Source organism: Acomys minous (assembly GCF_964271855.1).
Source record: "Acomys minous genome assembly, chromosome: 18".
Lineage (NCBI taxonomy): Eukaryota > Metazoa > Chordata > Mammalia > Rodentia > Muridae > Acomys > Acomys minous.
In genome coordinates, this window is record NC_140501.1 from 8,853,017 (window position 1) to 8,880,869 (window position 27,853).

General features: G+C 40.0%; 1 protein-coding gene across 5 annotated transcripts in view; it reads right to left on the reverse strand.

Annotated features, from left to right (window-relative positions):
• Positions 1 to 27,853, reverse strand: part of GPC5 (glypican 5) — a 1,329,555-nt gene that overhangs the window by 1,287,002 nt on the left and 14,700 nt on the right. For all 5 annotated transcript variants that reach the window (XM_084767670.1, XM_084767674.1, XM_084767672.1 and 2 more), the window contains exon 2: positions 9,745 to 9,906. In XM_084767670.1, coding sequence (XP_084623796.1) covers positions 9,745 to 9,906 — 162 coding nt within the window. The remainder of the gene's footprint in view (positions 1 to 9,744; positions 9,907 to 27,853) is intronic.

Consider the following 27,853-nt stretch of genomic DNA (forward strand, 5'->3'; position numbering starts at 1 on the left):
ACTAAGCCAAGAAATAACATCATTAACCAATGCCATGGGTCAAATGGATCTAACAGATATCTGTAGAACCTTTCACCCAAGCAAGAAAGAATATATCTTCTTCTCTGCACCCTATGGAACCTTCTTCAAAATTGATCACATCATAGGTCACAAAGAAAGCCTCAACAGATACAAGAGGATTGAAATAATACCTTCTATTCTATCAGATCACCATGCTCTTAGGCTGCAATTCAACAACAACAGATATAACAAAAAGCCTACACGTACGGGGAAACTAAACAACTCTCTGCTAAATGACACATGCGTCAGGGAAGAAATAAAGAAAGAAATCAAGGAGTTTCTGAAATTCAATGAAAATGAAAGAACAACATACCCAATTTTGCGGGATACATTGAAAGCAGTGCTAAGAGGAAAATTCATAGCACTAAGTGCCTTTAAAAAGAAATTGGAAACATCGCACATAAGCAAGCACCTTAACGGCACAACTGGAAGCCCTAGAAAAAAAAGAAGCAGAAACACCCAAAAGGAGTAGACGTCTGGAAATAATCAAACTCAGGGCTGAAATTAACAAATTAGAAACTAAGAAAACAGTCCAAAGAATCAACAAAACCAAAAGTTGGTTCTTTGAGAAAATCAACAAGATAGACAGACCATTAGCCAAACTAACTAAAAGGCAGAGAGACAGTATTGAAATCAACAAAATCAGAAATGAAAAGGGAGACAAAACAACAGACACTGAAGAAATACAAAGAATCATAAGATCCTACTTTGAAGGCATATATGCCACAAAATTTGAAAATCTAAGGGAAATGGACAATTTTCTTGATCAATTTCACTTGCCAAAGTTGAGTGAAGAACAGATAAACAAGCTAAATAGTCCCATTTCCTCTACAGAAATAGAAGCAATCATTGATAGTCTCTCAACCAAAAAAAGCCCAGGGCCAGATGGTTTCAGTGCAGAATCATACCAGAACTTCAAGAGCGAGCTAATACCGATACTCTTCAAGGTACTCCAAAAGATAGAAATGGATGGAACATTACCAAATTCATTCTATGAGGCCATAGTCTCATTGATACCTAAACCTAACAAAGACTCAACAAAGAAAGAGAATCTCAGACCAATTTCTCTTATGAACATTGATGCAAAAATACTAAATAAAATACTTGCAAAATGAATACAAGAACACATCAAAGATATCATTCATGATGACCAAATAGGCTTCATTCCAGGCATGCAGGGATGGTTTAATATATGGAAATCCATCAATGTAATCCACCATATAAACAAACTGAAAAAAAAAAAAACCACATGATCATCTCTTTAGATGCAGAGAAAATCCAACACCCATTCATGTTTAAAGTTTTAGAGAGATCAGGAATACAAGGCACTTTTCTCAACATAATAAAGGCTATATACAGCAAGCCAATAGCCAAAATCAAAGTAAATGGTGAGATACTCAAGGAAATTCCTCTAAAATCAGGAACAAGGCAAGGCTGCCCACTCTCTCCATATCTCTTCAATATAGTACTCAGAGTTCTAGCCAGAGCAATAAGACAACAAAAGGAGATCAAGGGTATCCAAATGGGAAAGGAGGAAGTCAAATTATCCCTATTTGCAGATGATATGATAGTGTACATAAGTGACCCACAAAATTCCACCAGAGAACTCCTACAGCTGATAAACACCTTCAGCAAATTAACTGGATACAAAATTAACTCAAAAAAGTCTGCACCCTTCCTATGCACAAATGAGAAGCTTGCAGAGGAAGAAATTAGGAAAGCCACACCCTTCACATTAGCCACAAGCAATATAAAATATTTAGGACTTACTCTAACTAAGCAAGTGAAGGACTTGTTTAAAAAAAAATTCAAAACTCTGAAGAAAGAGATTGAAGAGGACATGAGAAGATGGAATGATCTTCCTTGCTCGTGGATCAGGAGAATTAACATAGTAAAAATGGCCATCCTACCAAAAGCAATCTACAGATTCAATGCAATCCCTATCAAAATACCTACACAATTTTTTAAAGACATTGAAAGTTCAATTCTCAACTTCATATGGAAAAACAAAAAACCCAGAATAGCTAAAACAATCTTGTACAATAAAAGGTGCTCTGGAGGAATCTCCATACCTGGTCTCAAACTGTACTATAAAGCAATAGTAATTAAAACAGCATGGTACTGGCACAGCAACAGGCTAGTTGATTAGTGGAATCGAATCGAAGACCCAGATATGAACCCACACACATACGGTCACTTGATTTTTGACAAAGAAGACAAATCCATTCCGTAGAAAAAGGATAGCGCCTTCAACAAATGGTGCTGGTCTAACTGGATGTCTATGTGTAAAAAAATGCAACTGGACCCATATTTGTCACCTTGTACAAAACTCAAATCCAAGTGGATTAAAGACCTCAACATAAAACCAGAGACACTAAGTCACTTAGAAGAAAAATGGGGAAGAACCTGGAACATATTGGCACAGGAGATAACTTCCTGAACAGAACACCAACAGCCCAGGCCTTAATGTCAACAATTAATAAATGGGACCTCATGAAGCTGAGAAGCTTCTGTAAGGCAGGAGACACTGTCAAGAGAACAAAGCAACAGCCTACAGACTGGGAAAAGATCTTTATCAACCCTACATCTGACAAAGGTCTAATATCCAAAATATATAAAGAACTCAAGAAATTAAACACCACCAAACCAAATAACCCAATTGAGAAATGGGGCTTAGAACTAAACAGAGAATTCTCAACAGAGGAATATCAAATGGCTGAGAAACACTTAAAGAAATGCTCAACCTCCTTAGTCATCAGGGATATGCAAATCAAAACAACTCTGAGATTCCATCTTACACCCATCAGAATGGCTAAAATCAAAAATTCAAGTGACACCACATTCTGGCGAGGATGTGGGGAGAGAGGAACACTCCTTCCCTGCTGGTGGGAATGCAAACTAGTACAGCCACTTTGGAAATCTATCTGGTGCTATCTCAGAAAACTGGGAATAGGGCTTCCTCAAGACCCAGCTATTCCACTCCTTGGAATATACCCATAAGATGCTCCAGCACACAACAAGAAAATTTGTTCAACCATGTTCATAGCAGCCTTATTCATAATAGCCAGAACATGGAAACAGCCTAAGTGTCCATCAGTAGAAGAATGGATAAAGAAACTGTGGTACATATACACTATGGAATACCATTCAGCTATTAAAAACAAGGAATTCCCAAAATTTGTGGATAAATGGATTGAGCTAGAAATGATCATAATGAGTGAGTTAACCCAGAAGCAGAAAGACTCAAATGGTATATACTCACTTATATCTGCATATTAGCCCAAGGGGCATGTCCCACGAAAGCCTTCACTTACCAGGAAATTGGGACAGAGGGGAGGACATCCTATTGGGACTCTAGATGAGAGAAGCATGGGAGAATAGCAAAGTAGAAGGATCCAGAGGGTCCTAGAAACCTACAAGTAGAACATTATGATAGGCAGATTTGGGCCCAGGGGTCCTGCTCAAACTAAGGCACCAGCCAAGGACAATACAGGCGGTAAACTTTAAACCCCTACCCAGATCTAACCAATGGTCAGAACATTCTCCACAGTTGAGTGGAGAGTGGGATTGCCTTCTCACATACTCTGGTGCCTCACATTTGACCATTTCCCCTGAATGGGGAGATTTGGTGGCACTCAGAGGAAGGACAGCAGGTTACCAAGAAGAGACTTGATACCCTATGAGCATATACAGGGGGAGGAAATCCCCCTCATGAACAGTAATAGGGGAGGGGAATAAGGGGAAAATGGGAGGGAGGGAAGAATGGGAGGATACAAGGGATGGGATAACCATTGAGATGTAACAAGAATAAATTAATAAAAGAAACAGACAAGAAATAAACCTTAGTTTTATGTTTAAATATATTTGAAGGTGAAGAAAGTGGGAAACAGTACATCAGGAAGGAAAGATTCCATTTCTTAGTCTTAACAGCTCAACGTTTATATGGAGCACAAATTCTAATGTGTCCTTTAACTAACATATCACTGAGTTCCATCCCTAAAAATGACAGCGAAAGTCCAGATAGTTTTAAGTTGTAAAACTAAATGCCATGGCTTTGCTGGAGCAGACACTAAGAAAGTGAAAAGTCTGAGAGTTGTGTTCACTGCTTTTTGCAGAACACGAAATATTCTGTCCGTTTCCTTATTGCTGCATGAGTCCCACTATACTTCAGTGCATACATAAATAAAACATTTATTTTAACAGTCTTCAAAATATGTTTAAAGCAAGTAATCACAGCCATCATCAAAAGCCAAAGGGACTCACACTCTCAGTTACCCAGGGCTGACCTGCTTTATTCATGAGCGTGCTGGAGCCTATGCAAATGAGGCACAGTGACTATCCTGTGACAAGGGCAGCATCCCTCTCTGAAGATAATCCTGATGCTCTATGCATAGTAGACTGAGAGCATCAGCTTGCTCCCTTTAGGTTACAAAATGCTCCAAGCATGGCTGCCTCTAGAAATAGTGACAGCCGGAGCCATCTCACAGAACTCTCTCAGAAACACTCTTTTTTCTGTTGTTAATTTGATTTGTCTTGAGAAAATGCCATTGAGATGAATTCCAGTAAATTCTTTATTTTGAAAAAGTAGAGTTTACTGAAGCTGAGTCTAGCCTAATAGCCTACACATGGTATACACAAGTAGACGATTCCAATGCCAATGTGTTTTATACACAGAACAAAACCATTATCTTTTAGCCTATAGAAATGATCTCCAGTGGGAAGTACCTAGATAAATCCCAGGATGCAAGAATAGAAGAACCATCATAAACGTGATCAAAGAATTCAGCCTGTTTATAGAAGGCATGAACAAACATCTCCGTGAACCTGAGGAGAGGAGAAAACTCCTAGGCAAAGTCCAGGAAGGTACAACGATGTGCCTAACGAAATGAGAAAGAAAATTCACACTGTGAACACTGAATTCTGTAAAGAGATAGAAATGCAAAAGAAAGGCCATGTTGAAACGAACGCAGAATTGAAAATTTAATTCCATTAGAAAACCCATGGAAAAGTCTTACCCACTTGAATGGATCAAGTAGAAGATAGAATATCAAGGTTCAGAGATAAAGTAGAGAAACTAGATGGCGTAAGCAAAGAATACTTAAAATATGGGGAAAGCACACTAAAGTGAGATGCAGGAATTTTGTGATACCATGGAAAGATGAAATTTATGAAATATAGTAATAGAAGAAGAATGCCAGGCCAATGGCTTAGACCAGACCCTCAACATGATGAGCAAGAAACTTCCCCAAACTGAGGGAAAGCAAACCTAGACAGATACAAGAAGCATACACAGCACCAAACAGACAGGGCCAAAATGGAAACTCCCCCAACATACTGCAGTTGAAGTGCTAATGTACAGAACTAAGAGATGGTATTGAAAGAATCAAGAGAAAAGTCAGAGTCACATAGAAAGGAGAACACACCAGAATAGCAGCTAGTTTGTCCATGGAAACTTTAAAGGCCACAAAAGCCTGGAGCAATGTACTCCAAGCTCTAAGGTGTCACCGATCCAGCCCAGACTGCTCTGATAAACTATCAGTCACAGTTGAATGAAAAGAAAAACTTCCCACAATACAAACAGACTGAAATAATTCACAAATACTACAGAGAAATAAGAATTGTTATGGCTCTCAGGTTCCCTCTGGAAGCTGTGAAAGTTAGACCCTATTGCTAAAGGCACTTATATACTCCAGTCAGACACAAGGCTTGGAGGAATGGAGAGGGAACTCACGTGGATGCCTCCTCACTAAGGAAGAGGTCCTTTAAATGTGTGTGTGTGTGTGTGTGTGTGTGTGTGTGTGTGTGTGTGTGTGTGTGCCCCTCAACTGAAGAATGGATAAAGAAACTGTGAACTATGGTACATTTGCACAATGGAATACTACTTATCTGTTAAAAACAAAGAAATCATGAAATTTGCAGGGAAGTGGATAAAACTAGAAAAGATCATCCTGAGTGAGGTAACCCAGACCCAAAAAAAACACACATGGTATGTCCTTACTTAAAAGTGGAGTTTAGACATACAGTTTAACAGGATAACCATACTAAAATTCACAGACCCAAAGAAGATAAGTAACAAGGAGGACCCAACGGAGGATGCTTAAATATCACTCAGAAGGGGAAATAGAATAGACAGAGGTAGTGGTTGAACAGATGGAACAAACAAGGTAGGAGAGGAAACACAGAGAGATATGAGGATGGAGATCAGACCTGCGGAGAGCAGGGGAGTGAGGACAAAAGGCCTGTAGAGAAAGGAGAAAGTGTGGGCAGGGGCATCTCTGTGACAAGCTGAGAACCTAAGTCAGGGAAGGGAAGGATATCAGAGGGACTTTAGCAGAGACCCCTAGTAGAAGAGACCATAGAGACTGAAGAGCACACCCTCTAATTAGATAGGATTCCTAGTAGGAAGATGGGAACACCAACCCACTCAAAAAACTTCCACCCAAAATTGACCCTGCTTACAAGATGTGCAGGGATAAAGGCAGAGCAGATAGAGCAGAGATCCAGGGAAGGTCCAACCAGTGCCTGGCCCAACCCAAGACCCAAGCCCAGGGAGGGAGCCAACCGCTGACACTGTTAAGGATACTCTGCTACGCTTGCAGACAGGAGTCTAGCAGAGTTGTCCTCTGAGAGGCTCCACCCAGCAGTGCCTTTCAGGACCTCTGAAAGAGCAGCCAGTACTCTTAACCACTGAGCCATCTCTCCAGCCCCTGTTGTCTGCTTTTTTATCATTTCCCCCTGGTAGAACTACCTTTCCAGGACACAAGGGAAAAGGACACACACAGTCCTAATGTGACTTGATGAGCTGCGGTGGTTGGAAGGGGGGGTTCCCCTTTTCTGAGGAATAGGGAAAGAGATATGGGGGTGAGAGGGAAGGACTTGAGGGAGTGGATGGATGGGGCTATGACCAGGATATAAAATGAATAAATAAATTTCTAAAAATTAAAATATACCTAATATATGATACATAAATATATTTAAACATTATATTCATATATTCCTATTCTATTACTTTGAAATTAGCATTTTTAAATGTCTATGGAAAAATAAATAATTCATCATACATATATAAATGCATATATATGTAACAATAATAATTAAAGTTCATTAATTTAGGAGGATGATAGGGAACTGAAGAGATATTAGAGGGTAGAGAGGAAGGTGTGGGAGTAATCTAGGTGCCATGCGTTTGAATGAAGTTCTCAAAGTAAATGAATTTTTTTAATGGAAGTGAAACATCCCAACCACAAATCCTTTGACCTACAACACTGTCCTGCATGCAAGACACGCTAGTGCATGGGTGACACAAAGACTGTGGGGGTAACTGACCTACATCTGATTTAACTTAAGGCCTATTCCACAAGGCAGAACTCATATTCAAAAACTGCTTGAGTTATCAAGAACTTGAGTCCTAGGATAAAACCAATACTATTGTTTTGGTGTGGTTTTTTAGGTAACAACGAAGTGACTTCTAATGACATTCTGCTTTACTCACAGATCAGCACCTTGTTTACCCATCCTCAGAAAAGCTTCCTCCTGGAGTAGATGTCGGCTAACACAGAGGCCCACACCAAGACAATATGCAGAAAGTGAGAGACCTTGAAACGCTCAGTTTTAAATTGGATGTCTCCATCAAATTCCTTCCCTCATACTTCAGGGAGCCATGCAGAAGAGGAGACATAAAAAAAATGTAAGAGCCCGAGGGGATAGAGGACACCAAGAGAAAATGGCCCTATAATCCAACATGATCCACACACATATGAATCACAGAGATAGAGACAGCATGCACAGGGCGTGCACTGATCTTCACCAGGTGGGCCCCTAGAGCTGAAAGGAGGAGTGGACATATGCCCCCATCCCTAACCCAAAAGCAATCCTCAAGTGATAACCACTGGCAAATGAAAACTTAGTTTCTTCCCATGGAAAAACTTCTTCACTGGATAAACAAACTGTTCTTAAAGGTAGGCTGCATGCCAGCAGTAGATGACCAACAGAAAACAGACTCACAGGCATTAGGGGAGATTCTGTGCCTCAAAATATCATGTCATGGCTCTTTCTTCAAAAGATTATTTTCATTTATGTATGCATTTTTCCTCTCTTTTTTAAACAGGTCCTTTGCATATGTATTATGTCTTTCGGTTTAGTGTTTTGATTTGATTACTTTTATCACAAAGCCTGCGTCCATCTTGCTAACAGCAGCACATGAAACTCACTAAGAAGAAAGTAACAAGAGAACACAGAACACTAAGTGACATCAGACAGGAGGGACGATCCTGAACATTAATACCCATTTGGCTAATGAGGTTGACGTCACACATCCGTTAGCAGTTTCATCAAAGGCTTTCAGCAGTGGAACACTTCATTCCATGTTCTATAATCTTTTGATCTTTATTGATTTAGGAATATCTTATTAATGAAAATCTGTTAAATTACCTTTGAAGGAAAAACTATTATGTGTCTCGTGTCTAGTGGCAGTTAATGCCACTAAGAGTGGGCAGGTGTATCATGACCTTCCCTATCTACCTGTTCTGAAAGGATGAAGAGATTTCATTGGTAATATTCCCATGCTTACGTCTTCATTGACTCTTTCAAACATGTTCTAGGGTTTCTTTCCAACTTCGGCCTGATCCTCTTAAGCATATGACTGACAATCAGAAACTCCCTATTTGGCTTGGCCTTTTCTACTTCCTGCCCACACAAAAAATAAATTTTTTATATCACATGCTGTCATTATCATGACAAATAATCATATTACTTACACTTCTAATTTTGCTAGTTCAATCACAAATCTTTGTTTAAATTGCATGCCAATAAATTTCTCCCCACAATGTCTCATAAGTAAATTTCATAACAGAAATAAAACTATATTCTAAAGCCTCTCAGAAGCTGTAAACTAGTTTAAAAGCCATATAAGGGAAGTTGTTTTCATTTTAATCATAGTGACAATAGCTAATGCCTTATAGGAAAGAAAACAAATTGATCTGTTTTTTACAATGATAAGAAATGTTACAGAAAAGTCTAAAGTAAGGAAAAGGCCATCTATCCTAATAATTTGTCTAATAATTTCATAATTCATTAATTTCATGTGTCAATATGCTGTTTCAGTTAGAGATGAATTCTGAAGTTAGCTGACCCTGAAATACCAATTAATATATCCTACTTTATTATTTACCACTCTTGGATGCACTTAAAACATCAAACCTGTATTCTTACAAAAATTGCATAACCAGTTGCCAGGACAAAACTCAAGACACACAGTTCTTCAATTCATATCGTTAAAAATAAATCTATGACTATCCAGGTAAAAACCATAGGGCCTTTATGGTACCATAAAAAAAGTATTCACGGTACTTTTTTTTACCATGGGATGTAGTAAGTGTGTGTTTCCACTGAAGTAAAATGATCAGGTAAAATGAGACTCATGGGAAGTGGGAAGAACTCTATAAAGGTTTACATTCCAGTAGATTATTTCAATAACACAACATTTCCTTCTGTTAATCCTCAATATTCACTGAGGAAAGTGCCATACATAATTTATAATGGCTAAAAAAAAAAATCAGACTTCATTTTATACCAGAGTGATGCACAATTACAAAGAAATGAGCTAGCCAAGTTTACCAATATTCTTATCACAAGTAAATGGCATAATAGGGCTAGTCATTAGTGCCAGAACTCAAATCCATCTACCTTGGAAAGCAGCTGCATTTCGAGATATTAGCAGTTTTAATGTTGAGCTGGATGTCTGAAGCACCTGCTGCAAATCTTGCCGAGCGGCAATCTGGTACCTGTCCTCCATCTTCCTGGTGCAGCATGTTGGGTTTTTGGATACGCAAACCTGAAGTTCTGGTCCTGAAAAACAAATGGTATTTCCCATGATGACTATAAGTCTATTTAAGAAACATGGCATGTTACATAGCAAACATTATGACCAATACTGTATGCTAGAGGTTTGTGAACAGTGTGAGAAATTGATTCTCAAGTTCATTTGCTACCAGAAAATTTATCTATCATCCATTATTACCACATAATGTCCAGTCTCCTTGAGATGCCTAGAGACATACCATTCTGCTCCATAAAGGTATTCCTCTTTGAACTCAATGTTAGCACAAAGTGTTGATAGTTTAGGATGCCTGGATTTTATGTAATGCTCACTACAAGTTTGAATTGCCTAATAACAGTTTTTTCTTTTTGACCTATAATGCTTCAGAGATCCCACATTAGCTCTGCATTTATTGATGTTATTATTGAATTGAGTAAAAATGAAATATGTTCACATGCATACACATACACACATATGCACTGGGCCAACAAAATAGCTCTTCCTCCACATTCACAGAGATAGTATGAAAGCTCTTTATGAAAGTTGTTCTCAAAAAAGACAATGCATATGAAGTTACCCTTTTCCTTCAGGCAACATGGGGTACCAACAACTCTCATAATGTTGGCTTCCATTTGCTGAAGTTAAACAACAAATGAAAGTATCTGAGCATTTTACAAAGCTAAGAAACATCAAATATTTATAGACATCACATAGGTATTAAGTTGGCATTCTTTCATTTATCTTCCCTAGCCTTATACAAAAGCAAATTCTTACCATACACTTCTGATGCCTGTTTTATTTACAGTAGGGGAACTGCAGTGTGGGCTTTGTTCTTAACAAGCATCTTACCATACACTTCCTACTTGCACTGTGAGCAGGGACCGTCTCATCTTTCCCTGAGGATTTCATTTACTTTAGAATCTTGTCTTTTTGGACAGACGTAAGGAGAAAGGGAAGGGTCTTTTTAAATCATCTCTCTCTCTCTCTCTCTCTCTCTCTCTCTCTCTCTCTCTCTCTCCCTCCCCTTCTCTCCCCCTCCCTCTCCCTCCCCTCCCCCCTCCCTCTCCCTCCCCTCCCCCTCCCTCCACCTCCCCCCTCTCCCTCTCCCTCTTCCTTCCCCTCCCTCTCTCCCTCCCCACCTTCCCCTTCCCACCTCCCCCTTCCCCTTCCCTCTCCCTCTCCCCCTCCCCTTCCCTCTCCCTCCCCCCTCCCCCTCCCCCCTCCCCCTCCCCCTCTCCATGATGCAGCTCTTAGCTGCTGCTCCAGCATACATCTGCATGCCATGCTTCCACCTTGATTACAGCACCTTAACCTCCAAGACTTCAAGCAAACACTCAATTAAATGTCTTTTTTTTTCCCCAAAAGTGCTGCCTTGATCATAGTGTGTCTTCAGAACAATAGAGTAATGACTAAGACCCCACATTTCTCTGTTTTTCCCCCACACCCCACCCCAGATGCATCTCCAGGACCATAAACCATTGTGTTCTTCCCTTCAGAGTCTGGCCTCATTTAGTTCCTCAGGTTCGCCAGGTTCTTATTCCCTCTGCATGACTCTCTGGTTCACTCTTACACACAGTTCTTTAGATATGTGCTTCATCTTTCTGGAGGAATCTCAGAACCTCCCAGACAGCTCAAGTCCTTACAGCATATATCTATAAGGGGACATACATGTCTCCACTCTAATTACCATGCTTAAATTTTTATATTCTTTTATGTGACACCTAATTAATTAGCTTTCTCACTAATACTGAAAAGCCCCAAGTGGGCCTTTTCCATTTGACAATTATCCCAGTCACCCAGGCCATGCACAGTATATCATAAGCAGTCAATAACATTATGTATTATGTCCTTTAATCCTCATGTCAACTTTATGACATATACACCATTACTGTCACATCTCATGTACAATGAAATTGAGTTTAAAAGAGGCTTCAAATTTCACTATTGGAAGTTGAGGATATAGCTCAGGGTTAGAGTGTTTTCCTGGTACATGCAATACCCTAGTTTAATCTCCAACCCCTCAGAAAAAAAAGATAGATCTTTTATATTAGTTGGGTTGGGTAGCACACACCTGTCTCAGGAGGAGAATCCAAATGCAAAGTGAGCCTGAATTACATAGTATGTTCCAGGTTAGCCTGGGATGCATAGGGAAAACCTGTCTCAGGAAAGGAAAGAAGGATGGAAGGGAGGGAGGGAGGGAGGAAAGAGAGAGAAAACATAATTATCCAGTTTCGCACACCAACAGACTACAAAATAGTAATGCTGAAGTGTGGAAACCAGCAAGTGATTGGCACCATTATTCTAGGAAGAGGAAAGCAAGTCTTAAACCTATAATTGGTTGGTTTATGAACATAACTGGCCATTTCCTCTCTCTACTTAGAAAGGGAGCATCTGTTTGGAAAGCTGCAAGATAATAAATTTAAGGTTAGGAACTATCAAACAAGATTTATTCAAAATAAAATAGTCTAAGATATAGTTATAGAGTAGTCATTTGCCTCTTTGTCCGATTTTAAATGATGGAAACTACAATTAGAAAGATGCTGCAAATTGTTCACACTGCTATTTTAAACATGTAGGAGAGAATTCGTTACACTCAGCAACTCCCAGTCAGCATGGGTGTATTTGATCTCTCGGTAGATATGCTTTCCCTTGTTATCAAGGGTCTGCACTGACTGAAGCTTTTATTTACAGTCTTGAAATTTTATAACAGCAACATAAAGCTGAATTCCAAGCTAATTATGATAACACAATTCAATGGCCAGCTAATTTTTAATTGTATACTTTTTAATCACTATATCACCTACGAGATATGTTTAAATGACTTAAAATTGAGGTATCAATGTTGAGAGAGAGAGAGAGAGAGAGAGAGAGAGAGAGAGAGAGAGAGATATGATTTAAAAAGAGCCTTCCCTTTCTTCTTATGTCTGTCCAAAAAGACAAGATTCTAAAGTAAATGAAATCCTCAGGGAAAGATGAGACGGTCCCTGCTCACAGTGCAAGTAGGAAGTGTATGGTAAGATGCTTGTTAAGAACAAAGCCCACACTGCAGTTCCCCTACTGTAAATAAAACAGGCATCAGAAGAAAACAAAGCCAGAGAGAACACAAACACATACAACAGGTAACAGCAAGTATCTTTCTTTCTTTTAAAGATATCAAAGCCTGGCTTCAAGGACCATGGCATACTCCCAACATCCGCTGAAATGGCAAGACAGCCCAGGCTGCAGAGCAGGTGTCCTGCACCTGAACAGCACATTCAAACTCTGTAGGGAAAGCTAACAACAAAACAAAATTAAACATAAAATACTAAGCATTTCACAGAAGGAGTTGTCAGCCAAGAGGGGCAGGACTACTGTAGGTTATCATCTGGGAACAACGGGTTGGTTAATTCCTCTCTGTTCCCAACAGAAAACACTCACAGCCACCAGCCTGCTGAAGTACATGCTCAGTATGTTAACCAGGAGCACAGGGAGACATTCTGCTAAGACAGTGGTGGTAACTGTGTGGCTTTTAACTGTTACTATATCCTAACGTATAACCAGACAGAGCCAGTGGATCTCTGTGAGTTCAAGGCCAGCCTGGTCTACAAAGTGAGTCCAGGACAGACAAGGCTACACAGAGAAACCCTGTCTCGAAATCTACAACACGAAACAAAAAAAAAAAAAATCAAAAAAACAAGTAAACAACAGAAAAAAGAAATAAGCAAAACCTATCAACCGCACCATATAATATGACATCTCCAAAGCTTTAAACTACAAACAAGAAAGGAAAAACCAACATCCACAAGATCTTTGCAATATCAGGGTCTAGGGGGGAGGAAGCAGCAAATAAACGGCTGATAGAGTAAAGAACAGATCACAACAGTGGCAAACAAATACAGGAAAACACCGCTGACCAGTTTAGGGATGTACATGACAACCCCTTCAAGGAAGGCAGCACTGAACAGAGCAGTCCTGACCTGACAAACTCTGCTAAAGCTGGCTGGGATAAAACACACTTAATAGAAAAGCTCTAGAAGTAGAATCAAAATGTAAGTGGGCAGGAGAAACAAAAGTAGGCAATAGGCTAGGCAATTTTCCAACTGGCAGTGCACCAGCCACGTGTGGCCTGAATAGGTAAGAATGTTCTAGAAGGTGAACTTTGTACACAGTAACATCTTATTAGAATGTTAAAATGCTGGGCAGCCTAGTTATCAAAGCAAGAAAATGAATCAACTAAGGACATGCAGAAACACATAGTCACATCATTTAGCTTTTTCCCAATTGCTTTCTCCCTTCCTTCCTTCCTTCCTTCCTTCCTTCCTTCCTTCCTTCCTTCCTTATTTATTTATTTCTCCATTTTGACTTTTGAGACAGGGTCTCATGACAGTGTTCAGATAATTCTCTACAATTCTCTGTGTAGACTAGACTGGTCCCAAACTCATGGCAATCCTCCTGTTTCTGTCTCACAATTTTATTGTTACTGACTTGTACCATCACATCTGCTCAAGCAGCCATATGATGAAATCTTACACAGAACAATAGAAAAAGAATTATTTAAAACTAGAAAAGTTATTATGAGCATGTCTTTAAACAAATGTTCAAACAAAAAAATGAACAACAGAAAATGTTGATGTCAAATCTCATACACACTCATCATAATAAAACAAGGGACAGGGAACAGCGCTCACAAAGAGCACACTTGAGAAAGGGGTTCCTCAAGAATTGGAGCAGAGAAGTAGCTGTGTTGTTGCAGACTCAGTAAAAGACAATGCTATACCACACAGAGGAATGACATGAATTAAATTAGAAACCCTGGCAACCTGGGTGACAGTACTTGGGGAAGAATGAAGATGAGAAACAACTTCTGCGTGAAGATCATGTGGAAGAAATGCAGAGTTAGTGACACACAGGGAGTGCTGTAAGAGCAAATGGGAGGAAAATGGAAGACTGTGGAAAATCAAAAGGAAGAAAGGATTGGAAACTCAGTAACAACAAAATTAAAAGGGGATGTGAGTCCTACAGGAGACAAGGAGATTTTAAAACCACATCTCATACTATTCTGAGAGCGTTGTGTTACTATTGGTTTAAACCAGAGTTTGTGAAATACTCAAATTCTATCTTTAGTTCTACCCTACATTCTTGGAAAGTAGGACTCTGTTCATGTGGAAGGGATACAAATGTAATAAAATCAAGATTAAGTAAAACCCTGTAATCTTAAATTTGGAGTATGAATAAAAGTCACCAAAACTTTTATCTTTACGGAGTATATTTCCTAGTGTCTTGGGAAAGGCCTAGAAATGCTAACTCAGTGTAGAGCAGGGCATCCCCGTACCCCAGTCATGGCCATGAAATAACGTTTCTCTCAAAAGGAAATCGGGTCTCTTAAAGAAAGGTCTTGGGGCCTAGAGAGATGGCTCAGCTGTTAAGAGCCCATCCTGTGCTTACAGAGGACAGGAGCTTGATCCTCAGCAGCCATGTCAAGAGACTCACACTCTCCTATCCCTGCAGCTCCAGAAGATATGATTCCTTCTTTTTGCCATAGGCCTCTGCATTCCCATGTACGTTTTCCACGGGTGGACATGTGCACCCATGCATACTCTCACCTGTGTGTATGCACTCACACACCACACACACACACACACACACACACACACACACAGAGAGAGAGAGAGACAGACAGACAGACAGACAGACAGACAGACAGACACACATACACACACATACAGAGAGAGAGAGAGAGAGACAGAGAGAGAGAGAGAGAGACAGACAGACAGACACACACACACACACACACACACACACACAGAGACAGACAGACAGACAGACAGACAGACAGACACACATACACACACATACAGAGAGAGAGAGAGAGACAGAGAGAGAGAGAGAGAGAGACAGACAGACAGACACACACACACACACACACACACAATTAAACTCAAATAAATATTTAGAAAAATAAAAAATGGTTTGATGCGTAAAATAAATAAAGGAATAGCTGCTTAAAAACATATTCATCTGCTAGCAGAGAAGTCCTATCATCCTTACTGGATGAAAATGCCTTGTCTCACAGTTCTTAAGAGAAGAAATCCAAAATCCAGCTACCAACACAGCTGGTCTTTCCCTGGCAACGGACGGCATCATCCCCCTGTACCTACTAATCATGTACATTTGAAAGTCGCTTCCTCTTCTCACGGGGCGAGGCAGCATTCAGAGGCATGAGGGCCCTGCTTGTGGACCTTAACTGCCTCCTTAAGGTCACGATCTCCCAACACAGCCACTTCAGCGTGCTTTAACATGACTTTTGCAGAGACATACTCAGTATCTGACACAGATTTCCAGTGGTCATCTAGTGGCTACACATGAGAAATTGTCTTGTGAAAAATCATAATTTTCATAAAATCAAACACTTTGAAGAGTTTGCAATCACTATTTGTTATTGAAATAGTTCTTCTCTCATAAAATATATCCAAAACATACCTTCCTATCCTTCATGCTTTTCACCTCCCTACTACCTCCCCTCTCCCCAAGCGAGATTCACTCCCTTCTGCTTCCTCTTAAGAAAAGAGCAGGCCTCCAAGAGAGACAAGCAGAACAAAAGAAGATAAAATAAGACAAGGTGAAAGCCTTCATATTGATGTTGGGCAAGGTAACTCGATAGGAGAAAAACTATCTAAAGTGCACGCAGAGTCAGAGATACCCCCATCCCACTATTATGAGTCTTATGAGAAGACCAACCTAACTAACATGCATGACATTTGCACAGAGGACCTGGTACAGACTCACGAATGCCCTGCCCTTGCTGCTTCAGTCTCTGTGAGCCCATGCAAGCCTCACTTACTTGATTTAATGAGGCATGTTCTCCTGGTGTCCTCCATCCCTTCTGACTCTACAATCTTTGTTCCCTTTCTTCTGTGGAGGACCCTAAGCTCTTATAGGAGGGACCCAAAGGAGACCTCCAGTTTAGACTCTGCATGATGTCTGGCTGTGTGTCTCTGCACCCACTCCCACCTGCTACTAGAGGAAGCCTGCTAAGGACTGCTGGGAAGCCACCAATTATGAGTATAGAATATCATTATGAATCATAGTATTGTTTTTTTTTTACTAGATGTGTTTGGTTTTACCCTAGGTCTCTATGTTATCCTGTCTCATTCCTGGCTATCCAGACAGTATAGGACATGGGCTAGTGTTGTATTCCATCAGTGCAATGATTTCTTCAGAACTAGCCAGTCACAAAAACTAAATGCACTAAGGTATGTGTCAGGGCCTGGAGAGCAACGCGTTAATTCTTCTGCGGGACCTAAATATGAAGGTCAAAGGTCTCAGGTGGTCAGAAAGCGCAGTTGTTTTCCGCCTCACTGTGAGAAGGGCACCTACCACACAATCCCACCACCTGTGACACTGAGATGGTCAGCTAATTCACAAGCAACAAGATTTTTGGAATAAGGGTAAAGCCACACCATTTTATTTTATTTTACTTCAGAACTTTAAAGAAACTTTATACATGGGTGCCTAAGTCCCCTCTGTCAAAGTGGAGACAAATTGTGTCTGTACAATTCAAGAAGTTTGATTTAATTAGCCATATGCATTAATTATGTATATGAATTAAACCTAGACAAAATGAATCAATTAAAACCACAGAAATGAGCAGAAAAGGAAAGGCACTAGGGAACAGGCAACATTTGAAGACAGGGAAAGCACTCGGTTAGGCTCCCATCTTTGGCTCTGAATCTGACCATTTTCCATGTATAAGTTGACTAAAGTCTAGTGGACTCCCAAACTTTCTGGAAGCTAGAAAATCAACAGCTAGGACATAAGTGAAGGAACAGGGATCTGAAGAGCAGGAACTCTGCACTCAGTGTTCAGCACTGCTCAGTCTGCCCTTCCTCACCCACACTGCACAGGAGCGCTCAGTACCACTCAGTCTGCCCCCCTCCTCACCCACACTGCACAGGAGCAGAGCAGACTCTGCCAAGCCAGTAGGAAGAATTAATAGAAGGGTGGTCATCACTCAAGACTGGGAATCGGATGTTCACTCAAATTCACATCAGTCACTGTCAAGAAGCTTATATTGTTCGAAGATCTGAATGGTCTTGGCTAGTGGTTGGTTTTTGTTTGTTTGTCTGTTTGTTTTTCCATCTACTTCATAGACAGTCACATTGTATTTAGGATCCTGCAAGGTCATCTCGAACTCATTGATAGCTGCTTTACTAAAGCCTGTTTAATTATGTAATAAACATCTCTTCTAATTTCTGTCTATATTATGGTCTATGTGCACATGCTTATGTGTGCACACATGTCTTTGTGTTTACATATATGCATGTGTGCTTCTGTGTGTGTCTGAATTTTCTAGTATGTGTGCTTATGTATGTGCAAATACATGTGTGTGTGTGCATGTGTGTGTACGTGTACTATTTGGTCTTACTTCATCCTGAGACTAGAGTTTCCACAGAAAGCTGGGTGTGGTGACATACACCTTTAACCCCAGCACTCAGGCAGGCTGGAGCAGGTGGATCTCTGTGAGTTCAAGGCCAGCCTGGTCTAGAAAGTGAGTCCATGACAGCCAGGGCTACAGAGAGAAACTGTCACGGTGGCAGGGGTCGGGGGAGAGTTCCCACAGGATGCAGACATTGGTTTATTCCAAGCTTTGTTTCCTCCTATCCTTTTTGTCTCAAGCATACTGTCAGCAACTAAAACAAAGCCCAGGATGAAAGATTTTCCATAGAATATTAACAATTTTCTTCTCGTTCTTTCTTGCACATACAGTGTTTTGTAATAAATCTGAGAAGGCGCTGTCTTAACTCAAAATTAATGAGAGAGCTTCAGAAACATTCTATCTAGGAAGAACATATTGCTGCAGACATCAAAAACTGGTTCAATAAATGGTATTAAATAGTATTTGTGGTTATTGTTTTTACATTTTTACAAATATGCTTCATATTAAAGTGTCACTATAATTTACAGATTCATTTATTACTTTATACAATATTTTCATTGTTCTATAAAAGTATGTACAGATATCATTCATAAAAGTGAAAACTCTAAAAATAATATTAAGTATCTCAGAGATTATGAGTTTCTGTAGTCCTTTATTCAATAAAAATTAATGCTCAGGACTCTGCAAACTCAGGCAAATATAGTCGATATACTGCTCATAGGTGGGATAGTAACAGCGTCCTTAATGTCCTTTATACACATAAAGAGCATCACTGTGTCTCCTATACATAATGTGCTCAGAGTTTTGTTTTGTTTTGTTTTGCCTAGAGATGGCCAATTAATGTTCACATAAAAACCACATGCCTAAATCCTTATACAGTCAATAATAGGCACTTCTTATATGAAAGGATATGTTCTTGCTTCATGAAGCAGAGGGAAAGTCACGCTAGTTATGATACGTTCTCACATTTCAGGTCATGAATTTGGAGTCAACAGTTAACACTCTGTAGAGGGTAACCAGAAGGTACGAGAAGGTAGCCTCTACCTTTACCCCCACCCAACAACAGCATAATCTGCTACTTGAAAGAAAAAATAAGCGTGTTGCAATACCATTGCTTACTTATAAATTATTCTACATTTTTTTTCTTTTTTCTTTTTGTAAAAGTGTATTTGCTTTTTTATTTTATTTTATTTTATTAAGTCTCAATGGTTATGCCTTCCCTTGTATCCTCCCATTCCTCCCTCCCTCCCATTTTCCCCTTACTCCCTTCCCCTATGACTGTGACTGAGGGGGACCTCCTCCCCCTGTATATGCTCATAGGGTATCAAGTCTGTTCTTGGTAACCTGCTGTCCTTCCTCTGAGTGCCACCAGGTGTCCCTATTCAGGGGACATGGTCAAATATGAGGCACCAGAGTACGTGTGAAAGTCATACCCCACTCTCCACTCAACTGTGGAGAATGTTCTGACCATTGGCTATAGGATCTGGGTAGGGGTTTAAAGTTTACCGCCTGTATTGTCCTTGGCTGGTGCCATAGTTTGAGTGGGACCCCTGGGCCCAAATCTGCCTATCATAATGTTCTTCTTGTAGGTTTCTAGGATCCTCTGGCTCCTTCAACTTTGCCATTCTCCCATGCTTCTCTCATCTAGGAAATAGATAACTATACCATGGCAAAATCCCTATTATTCTACATTTTACATATGTATGTGTGCAGTGAATATTTGAGTGTGGGTTGGGTATGTGATGTGTAGGACAGAGGACAATGAAAGGCATCTCCTCATAATAGCCATCCACCTGCTTTGAGACAGCATGTCTCATTAAGCTAAAGCTCACAAATCAGGCTAGGATGGATCACCAGCAACCCTCAGGAACCCTACTGCCTACCCAGTGCTGAGACCACAAGCTCATGCCACCATTTGCAGACTTTTTGACTTGGCTTCTGAGGATCAAACTCAAGTCCTGTAGTCCATAGTCTATTATTTTTTAACCACCTTTCCTAAATAATCTAGATCAATAAGTTCAAGAAGTTGTCCTTCTTAAGTATTAGAGGATGAATTCCAGTTTGTCAGAACTCCTAGGATTGTTATCAATTTCCTGGCCCAGAAAATAATGTTAAATATTTTATGCAATGCTTCTTTAGATCTGATAGTCTCAGGAATCGATCTTGGAAAGGAAATTATCAGCCTCAGGAAGACTAAGAAAGGGGAGCTGTCAAGGCTCTGGCCTGTTCTCTGTGGTCTCCATGGTAACTGTTCTTCTCTAAACAGTGTCCCTGCCTTCACTGGGACAACTTTATCAAGAATTTGATTAGTGCCATGTGGCAGCCCTGGTAGAGTATGGCTTTGTGAATTCCACCTGAACAAGCATCAATGCTGTCAATATTTTCACTGTTATCTACTAGCCTATGGCCCTTGCTGCCTGGGGACTTGACAGAATAAATGACTCGGTGTTAGAGGGGGATGTCTGCTATTTCTAGAACAAACTTTCTTGTACAAGTCTGCCTTCCAAGAACTTTATTGTGTAGAAATTTATCAACTCCTTTGGCATTGGTTGTTATTCCACTCTACTTTTCAATAAAATATACACAATATATATAATTTATTTTTTAATTATTTTTATTTTAATTTTGGGGGGAAAGTAAGATATTTAATTATCCTCTCAGTCTGTTCAAGGATGTTTCTCACCAAGCTCCCCAACGAAGCAGTTCGCCTTCTAAGTGGAAAAACATGCTGCTTTCTCACATCTAAGTGGTAAACATCCTGCCCTCTTCTCTATGCCACACTTGGGATCAAAACAGACATAGGTTTACCTCCCCTTCAATTTTGTTTTAAAATATTAAAATAGCTGAAAATACAAATATATGTGTAAAAGCAACAATTTACAGTTAACATGTGGAACTGCTTTATTCCTTCTAGCTTTTACTATGAGCACTTTAAAAAGTCAGTAAATCATGCACAGGTGATGGGAAGGGTCTACAGTGTAATCCTGCATTAATTATGCAGAGAAGCACATGTCATATGAAGAAGTAGGTACAACAGAAGAGGCTTTATAACCAAAGCCTTACCATGGTCATAAATTCAAGGAAAACATGTCACTCTTGTTTTCTGTAAGTTCAGTTAGATATACAGCAAGAATTGCATGGGGAGTTCTTATCACATCCCTATTGTAAGTAATCAGAAGAAAGAAATCACACAGGCATTATAAGCCTCGTAAACCCATTTTAAACCGACTTTTTTGAACTGTATTAATGCCATTCTTCTCTCACGCCTTGAAAAAGAAGTCAAATGGACACCCTATAGGCCAGAAAAAAATTTTAAATGCAAATTTGATGGTGCCACTGTGCTGGAAAGTCTGTTCAGGGAAAGCAAGAAGCCCAGTCTCTGATTGCTGCCTGCCTCATCAATTTCTTAGCCTGTTCCTCATCCACCCAGTCAGCAAGTGTGCCCTGTGCAAAGGTAACAAATGCGAGGATTACAAACCATACAATAGAGTTGTTTCTATATAATTGAACTTTGTGATTGTGTTAACTGAATTCCACATCTCCATTTCACTTGTAAGTAATCCAAAAGTTAAATATTAGCTGTGCCATAGTTTGTAGACGCCGTATCCAGTTACCCTAACCTCTTTATGAAGTACATACTCAGCAAGTCTCAAAATTCTTCCCTCTTCTCACGCCCAATGACTTGCCAATCTTTGTCTGTACTCACTCACACTGCATCTCTCCCTCCCTTCCTACCCCCTCTGCTTGGACACTGCACCTATCTGTACAGATGTCTCAAGCAAGTGTACAGGAGCATCGACATTAGCATCTAGGTTGTTGCTGTTATCATTCCTTTCCACAGAGGACTTGTAGTACCTAAAATCTACTAAATCCTGGCAGTCATATATGAAACTTGCTTCTCCCTCAGAAATCCTAAGAATTCTGCCTTATAAAGACCTTCATTTGATGCATTCACTTTTTATACAAGTGTATCTCTAACTGGTAAAACTTAAATAGAAGACAGTTAGATGATAGATAGATAGATAGATAGATAGATAGATAGATAGATAGATAGAAAATTAGATGTATCTATAGTAAATTAAGATAAGGTTGATAGACAGACAGACAGATGATAGATAGATAGATAGATAGATAGATAGATAGATAGATAGATAGTTGGATGTGTATCATATAGGAAATTAAGATTAGATAGATAGATAGATAGATAGATAGATAGATAGATAGATAGATAGATATGTGTATCAGATAGTAAATTAAGATTAGATAGATAGATAGATAGATAGATAGATAGATAGATGCCAGAAGGTGAGGTAAGTCAGAAAACTCTTTCCTGTGCAAATATACTGGCTCTCTCAATGACACAAACCTTAAACTTCTCAAGTAGCAGCTCTTTATGTGAGAACATGTATAGTGAGCAGCACTTGCCCAGACCCACTAAGCAGCAGCATGAAATGTATGAGGCATGAAATGCAGAGCTTGGGTTCTGCTGCTTGTCCTCCTGGGGCCAACTCAAGAAGAATTCTCAGGAATGACATCAGGACTAACAAGCTGCCGTCCCTATATTTGGGCAGGAAGGAGGGCCCAGAGCATGAGTGACCCTCCATCATCCTTCTCAGGAACTGCCATGGCTTCCTCTCACCTGCACTAAGTTGCAGAGTAATCTCCTGCTCTTCAGTTTGATTAATAAGTCAAATGAATTCATCAAATATTGATTAAGCACCTGTTCCATGCAAGACATTGTGTAGTTATTGAGGCTAACAAGGAGGATCAAATATAATTTTCCCTCCAGGGATCAGATAATGAAGAGACCCTTTTGCAAAATCTTAATGTGATAAGATGTCATGAAAGATGCACTAAGAACATCAAGAAACTGTATCTTCTTGGAGAAACGAAGAGGAATAGCCAGAAAAGTTTTTGAGAAGCCACTTGAATAGCTTCTTTGAATAAACAGTGAAGTATTTACAAGGTAGAAAATATTTTTACTCAATAAGAGAAAAAATGGTTTCACTGTGGTTAAACTGCTCTCAATCCATAAAACTAATATAAAGAAGATCAAATTTGGTAAGACAAAAATAGTGAGAAGAAAGAAGAGCACCTTCCATAAGGACAACAAATGGGGATGGGGGAAGCTAAGATGAATTTCTGGGTCTATGCAGGCCTGCAGACTGCACAGTTGGAGCTGTGACTGCTCTGGGTCTGGGAGTAGATTGGGGCCTCAAGCGTCCTAGTTAGAGTTTCTATTACTGTAATGAAGCACATGACTACAACAAGCTGGGGAGGAAAAGGTTTATTCAAATTACACTTCCACACTGTAGTCCAGCACTAAAAGTAGACAGAACAGGAACACAAACAGGGCAGGAACATGGAGGCAGGAACTGATGCAGAGGCCATGGTGGGTGCTGCTCACTGGTTTGCTCCCTCTGATATGCTCAGGCTCCTCCCTTATAGCACCCACAACTACCGGCACAAGGATGGTCCTTCCACATCAACCACTAATTAAGAAAATGTCCTACTGGCTTGCCAGCAGCCCCATGCTATGGAGGTATCTTCTCACTTAAGACTCCCTCCTCTCCAAAGACTCTAACTTGAGTCAAGTTGTCATAAAACTATCTATCACAACTGACCCCTTGTCAACTGGACATAGCAATAAATCCCTGTTAAGTCGCAACCTTTCCTTTCTTGCTTATCCTCAAGACCACACATTAATACTAGCATCACAGTATAAAACATTGTACAAACATAAAAAGTCCCACAGTCTTACAAGTTCAAACATTAAACAAGAACAGCCTCTAAGAAATCCAAAGTCTCTTTACTGTGTGTGCCTATAAAATAAACTAAATACTTTCTTACTTCAAGAGGGAAAAAAACCAGGGCACAATTACAATCTTAACAAAGCAAAACTAAACTCTGAAGTACAAATGATTCAGTGTCCAAGGTCTTGGATCCACTCACCATCTTCTGGGATCCTCCAAAGGACTTAGCTTCTCAAGCTCCATTTTCTAACAACATCCACATAGATTGTCTCCAAAGCTCAGGCCAGCTTCACTCTATGACTGTTGTGCTTGGCACATGCTCCGTGGTACTGGCATCTTCAAAATGCTTAGGTTTCTGCTGGAACTGGGCTGTACTTTCACCAATATATTTTCCTAGGCTTTCTTCATGGTGCTAAGCCTCAACTTCTCTGTATGACCAACTTAATACTGGGACTTCAATTGCTACTGAGGTGTCACCTTCACCTTCACCAGTGGCCTCTCCTGGTCTTTCCTAGTGACAAGCCCCAGCTGCTATCCATGGTCCCTTCATGACTTCAAAACCAGTACCACCTGAATGACTCTTACACTACCAATTTGGCCGGCCAATATGAGGTACAACCTTGGCAGTCTCTCAAACACAGCTTATATGTCCTAACTCTGGAGAAACACTCCATAGAATATATTTTTCTTTCTTCTTTTTAGTCATTTTTTTAACATCTTGACCAGTTTCACCTCCAAGTCCCTCCCCTACTTTTCCTCTCTCCTCCCTCCATCCATTCCTCTGTTTCTCTTCAGAAAATGGCAGGCCTCCCATGGATATCAACCATCCATGGCATATCAAGTTGTACTAAGACTAGACACCTCCTCTCTTGTTAATGTTAGAGGTTGCAACCAAGAGGAGAAATGGGTTTCCTAGAACGTTTTACCTCAAGGACATTGACCTCTTCTTAATCACTGCTAACTTCTTAGCGCCAACTGACAAGGATTAATTGTCACAGCAATGCAAAGGTTTCGTTTCAATGGTGCTGGTCTCTTGTTAATCACCACTGACTCTTCCACCTCTGCTGCACAGAACCACAGAATCTTAATTCAAACAACAAATCGCTCTGATAGAGTCGTAAACATCTCGATGAAATGTCACAAGCCAGCCCTCCATTGCCTTCATTGCCTTCAACACTCTTATCTTCCCAGATCCTGTAGAACATCTCACTGAGCTCTCAACACTCAATAGATTTTCTAGCCCAAAGTTCATAAGTCTTTCCACAATATTCCCCAAAACAATGTGGTCAGGTCTGTCACAGCAATACCCCCATACCTAGTACCAATTCCTGTTCCAGTTAGAATTTCTATTGCTGTGGTGAAACACTATAACCAAGAACAAGTTGGGGAGGAAAGAATTTATAATTCTACATCTCAGTCTACAATTGAAGGAAGACAGGGACAGGAACTCATACAGGCAGCAATCTGGAGGCAGGAAGAGATGCAGTGACCATGGAGGGGTGTGGCTTACTGGCTCACTCCCTCTGGTTTGCTCAGCCTGCTTTCTTATAACATCCAAAACCAACATCCTAGGGCTGTCCCTCTCCCATCAATCACTAATTAAGAAAAATGCCCGACATGGTTGTCTACAGTCCTACCTCATGACGCATTTTCTCAACTGAAACTCTCTCCTCTCTAATGATTCTAGTTTGTGTCAAGCAGGCATGAAACTAGCCAGCACATCAAGCATGGTGAGTAGTGTGAATAAAACCTCAGTCACCAGGACTACCTGCCCCCATTCCTGCAGACTCCAGCTGCTCAGGTACAGGTCACAGCAGTTAGAAGCGACTCCAGCTTCTCAGATGCAGGCCACACCAGTCAGAAGAAAAGACTCCCTGCTGCATGAAAGGCCAAACAAGTTGCCAGAAGTCAAATCTCAACCTGATAAGACATTCCTTAGTGGCTCAGATGTTAAGCAGGCTGACAGAAATCCAGGCCATAAGGCCCAAGAGTCCAAAGAAGACACAGAAGTAAAGGAAGAAAACACCCATTCAACAAATACAAACTCAGAAATCAGCACCTAGAAGTATAATCAAGCCAAGCCTAGAGGCCTGAAGGCCAGCATAGGAACGCAACCAACAAGAGCCAGGGAATTTGGCACCTTCAGAGGTATCCTATGACAGCAGGACCTGAGTATCCCAATGCAGCTGAAGACAAGAAAATCCCTTAAAGAAGCAAAGGAAAAGACAAACAACAAATGGAGAAATTAATAAATCCCATAAAGAATGCCAAGAAACCCAATTAAAAAGCAAACAGGTGAAGGAAACTTTCAAGACCTGAAAATTGAAATATAGAAGCAATAAAGAAAGCATAAACTGAGAGAACTCTGGAAATAGAAAATCTAGGTACACAAACAGGAACTACAGATGCAAGAATCGCCAGGAGAATAAATGAGATGGAAGAAAGAATCTCAGAGGGTGAAGATACGACAGAAGAAATAGATTCACTGGTGAAAGAAAATGTTAAACCGAAAAAGATCCTGACACAAAACATCCCAGAAATCTGGCATACTATGAAAAGACCAAACCTAAGAATAATAGAAATAGAAGAAGACTCCTAGATCAAATGTCCAGAAAATATTTGCAACAAAATCATAGAAGGATATAGGGGAAGGGGCTGGGAGAGGGGCTGCAATAAGGATGTAAAATGAATAAATAAATAAATTCTTTTAAAAGAAAGTTCCCCCTACCACATAGTAATCAAAACACTAAATGTACATAACAAAGAAAAATTTTAAAGGATGCAAGGGGAAAAGGACAAGTAACATATAAAGGCAAATCTATTAGAATTATATTCAACTACTCAAGAGAGACTCTAAAATCCAAAAAAGGCTGGGCAGATGTCTTCAAGACTCTAAGACACTACTATTCCCAGCAAAACTTTAAATTTCCATAGAAAAGGCAAGATATTGAATGACAAAACCAAATTCAAACAATATCTATCCATCCCTACGGAAGATACTAAAAGGAAAACTCCAACCCAAAGAAGTTAACCACACCCAATAAAACACAGGAAATAAGTAATTCATACCAGCAAAAGCAAAAGAAGAGAAGACACAGAAACATGTACATGTACACACATACACACACACATACAGTGAATACAACATCAAATTAACAGGAATTAATAATCATTGGTCATTAATATCTCTCATCATAATGGACTCAACTCCCCAATTAGAAGACATAGGCTAACAAAGTAGATGTGAAAACAGGATCCATCATTCTGCTGCACACAAGAAACATACCTTAACATAAAAAAACAAAACAAAAACCAAAAAAAAACACTACCACAGAGTAAATGGCTGGAAAAAAGATTTTCCAAGCAAATGGACCCAATAAGCAAGCTAGTGTAGCCACTCTAATATCTAACAAAATAGACATTCAACCAAATCACACAAGAGAGATAGGGAAGGACACTTCATACTCATCAAAGGAGAAATCCACCAAGAATATGTTTCAATTCTGAACATCTATGCCCAAAATGGAAAGGCACACACATTCATTAAAGAAATACTACTAAGATAACATAGGATGGTTAGATAAGGGCCAGAAGGCTGAAGAAGATGCTCCAACATTATAGAGAGTTTTGGGTGACTATTCAAGTAGCAAACTGTCTCTGTCATCTTCTCATTTAGAAGCCACAATCCTGCACTTCTGGCATACCGAGGTAATCAGGTTTATTCCTTCTCAAGTCTCTGATGGAGTTGAAGACCAGGTAACTTAGTTTTACAATGATGCTTAGTTGTTTAGGGATTAAGATGTTTTT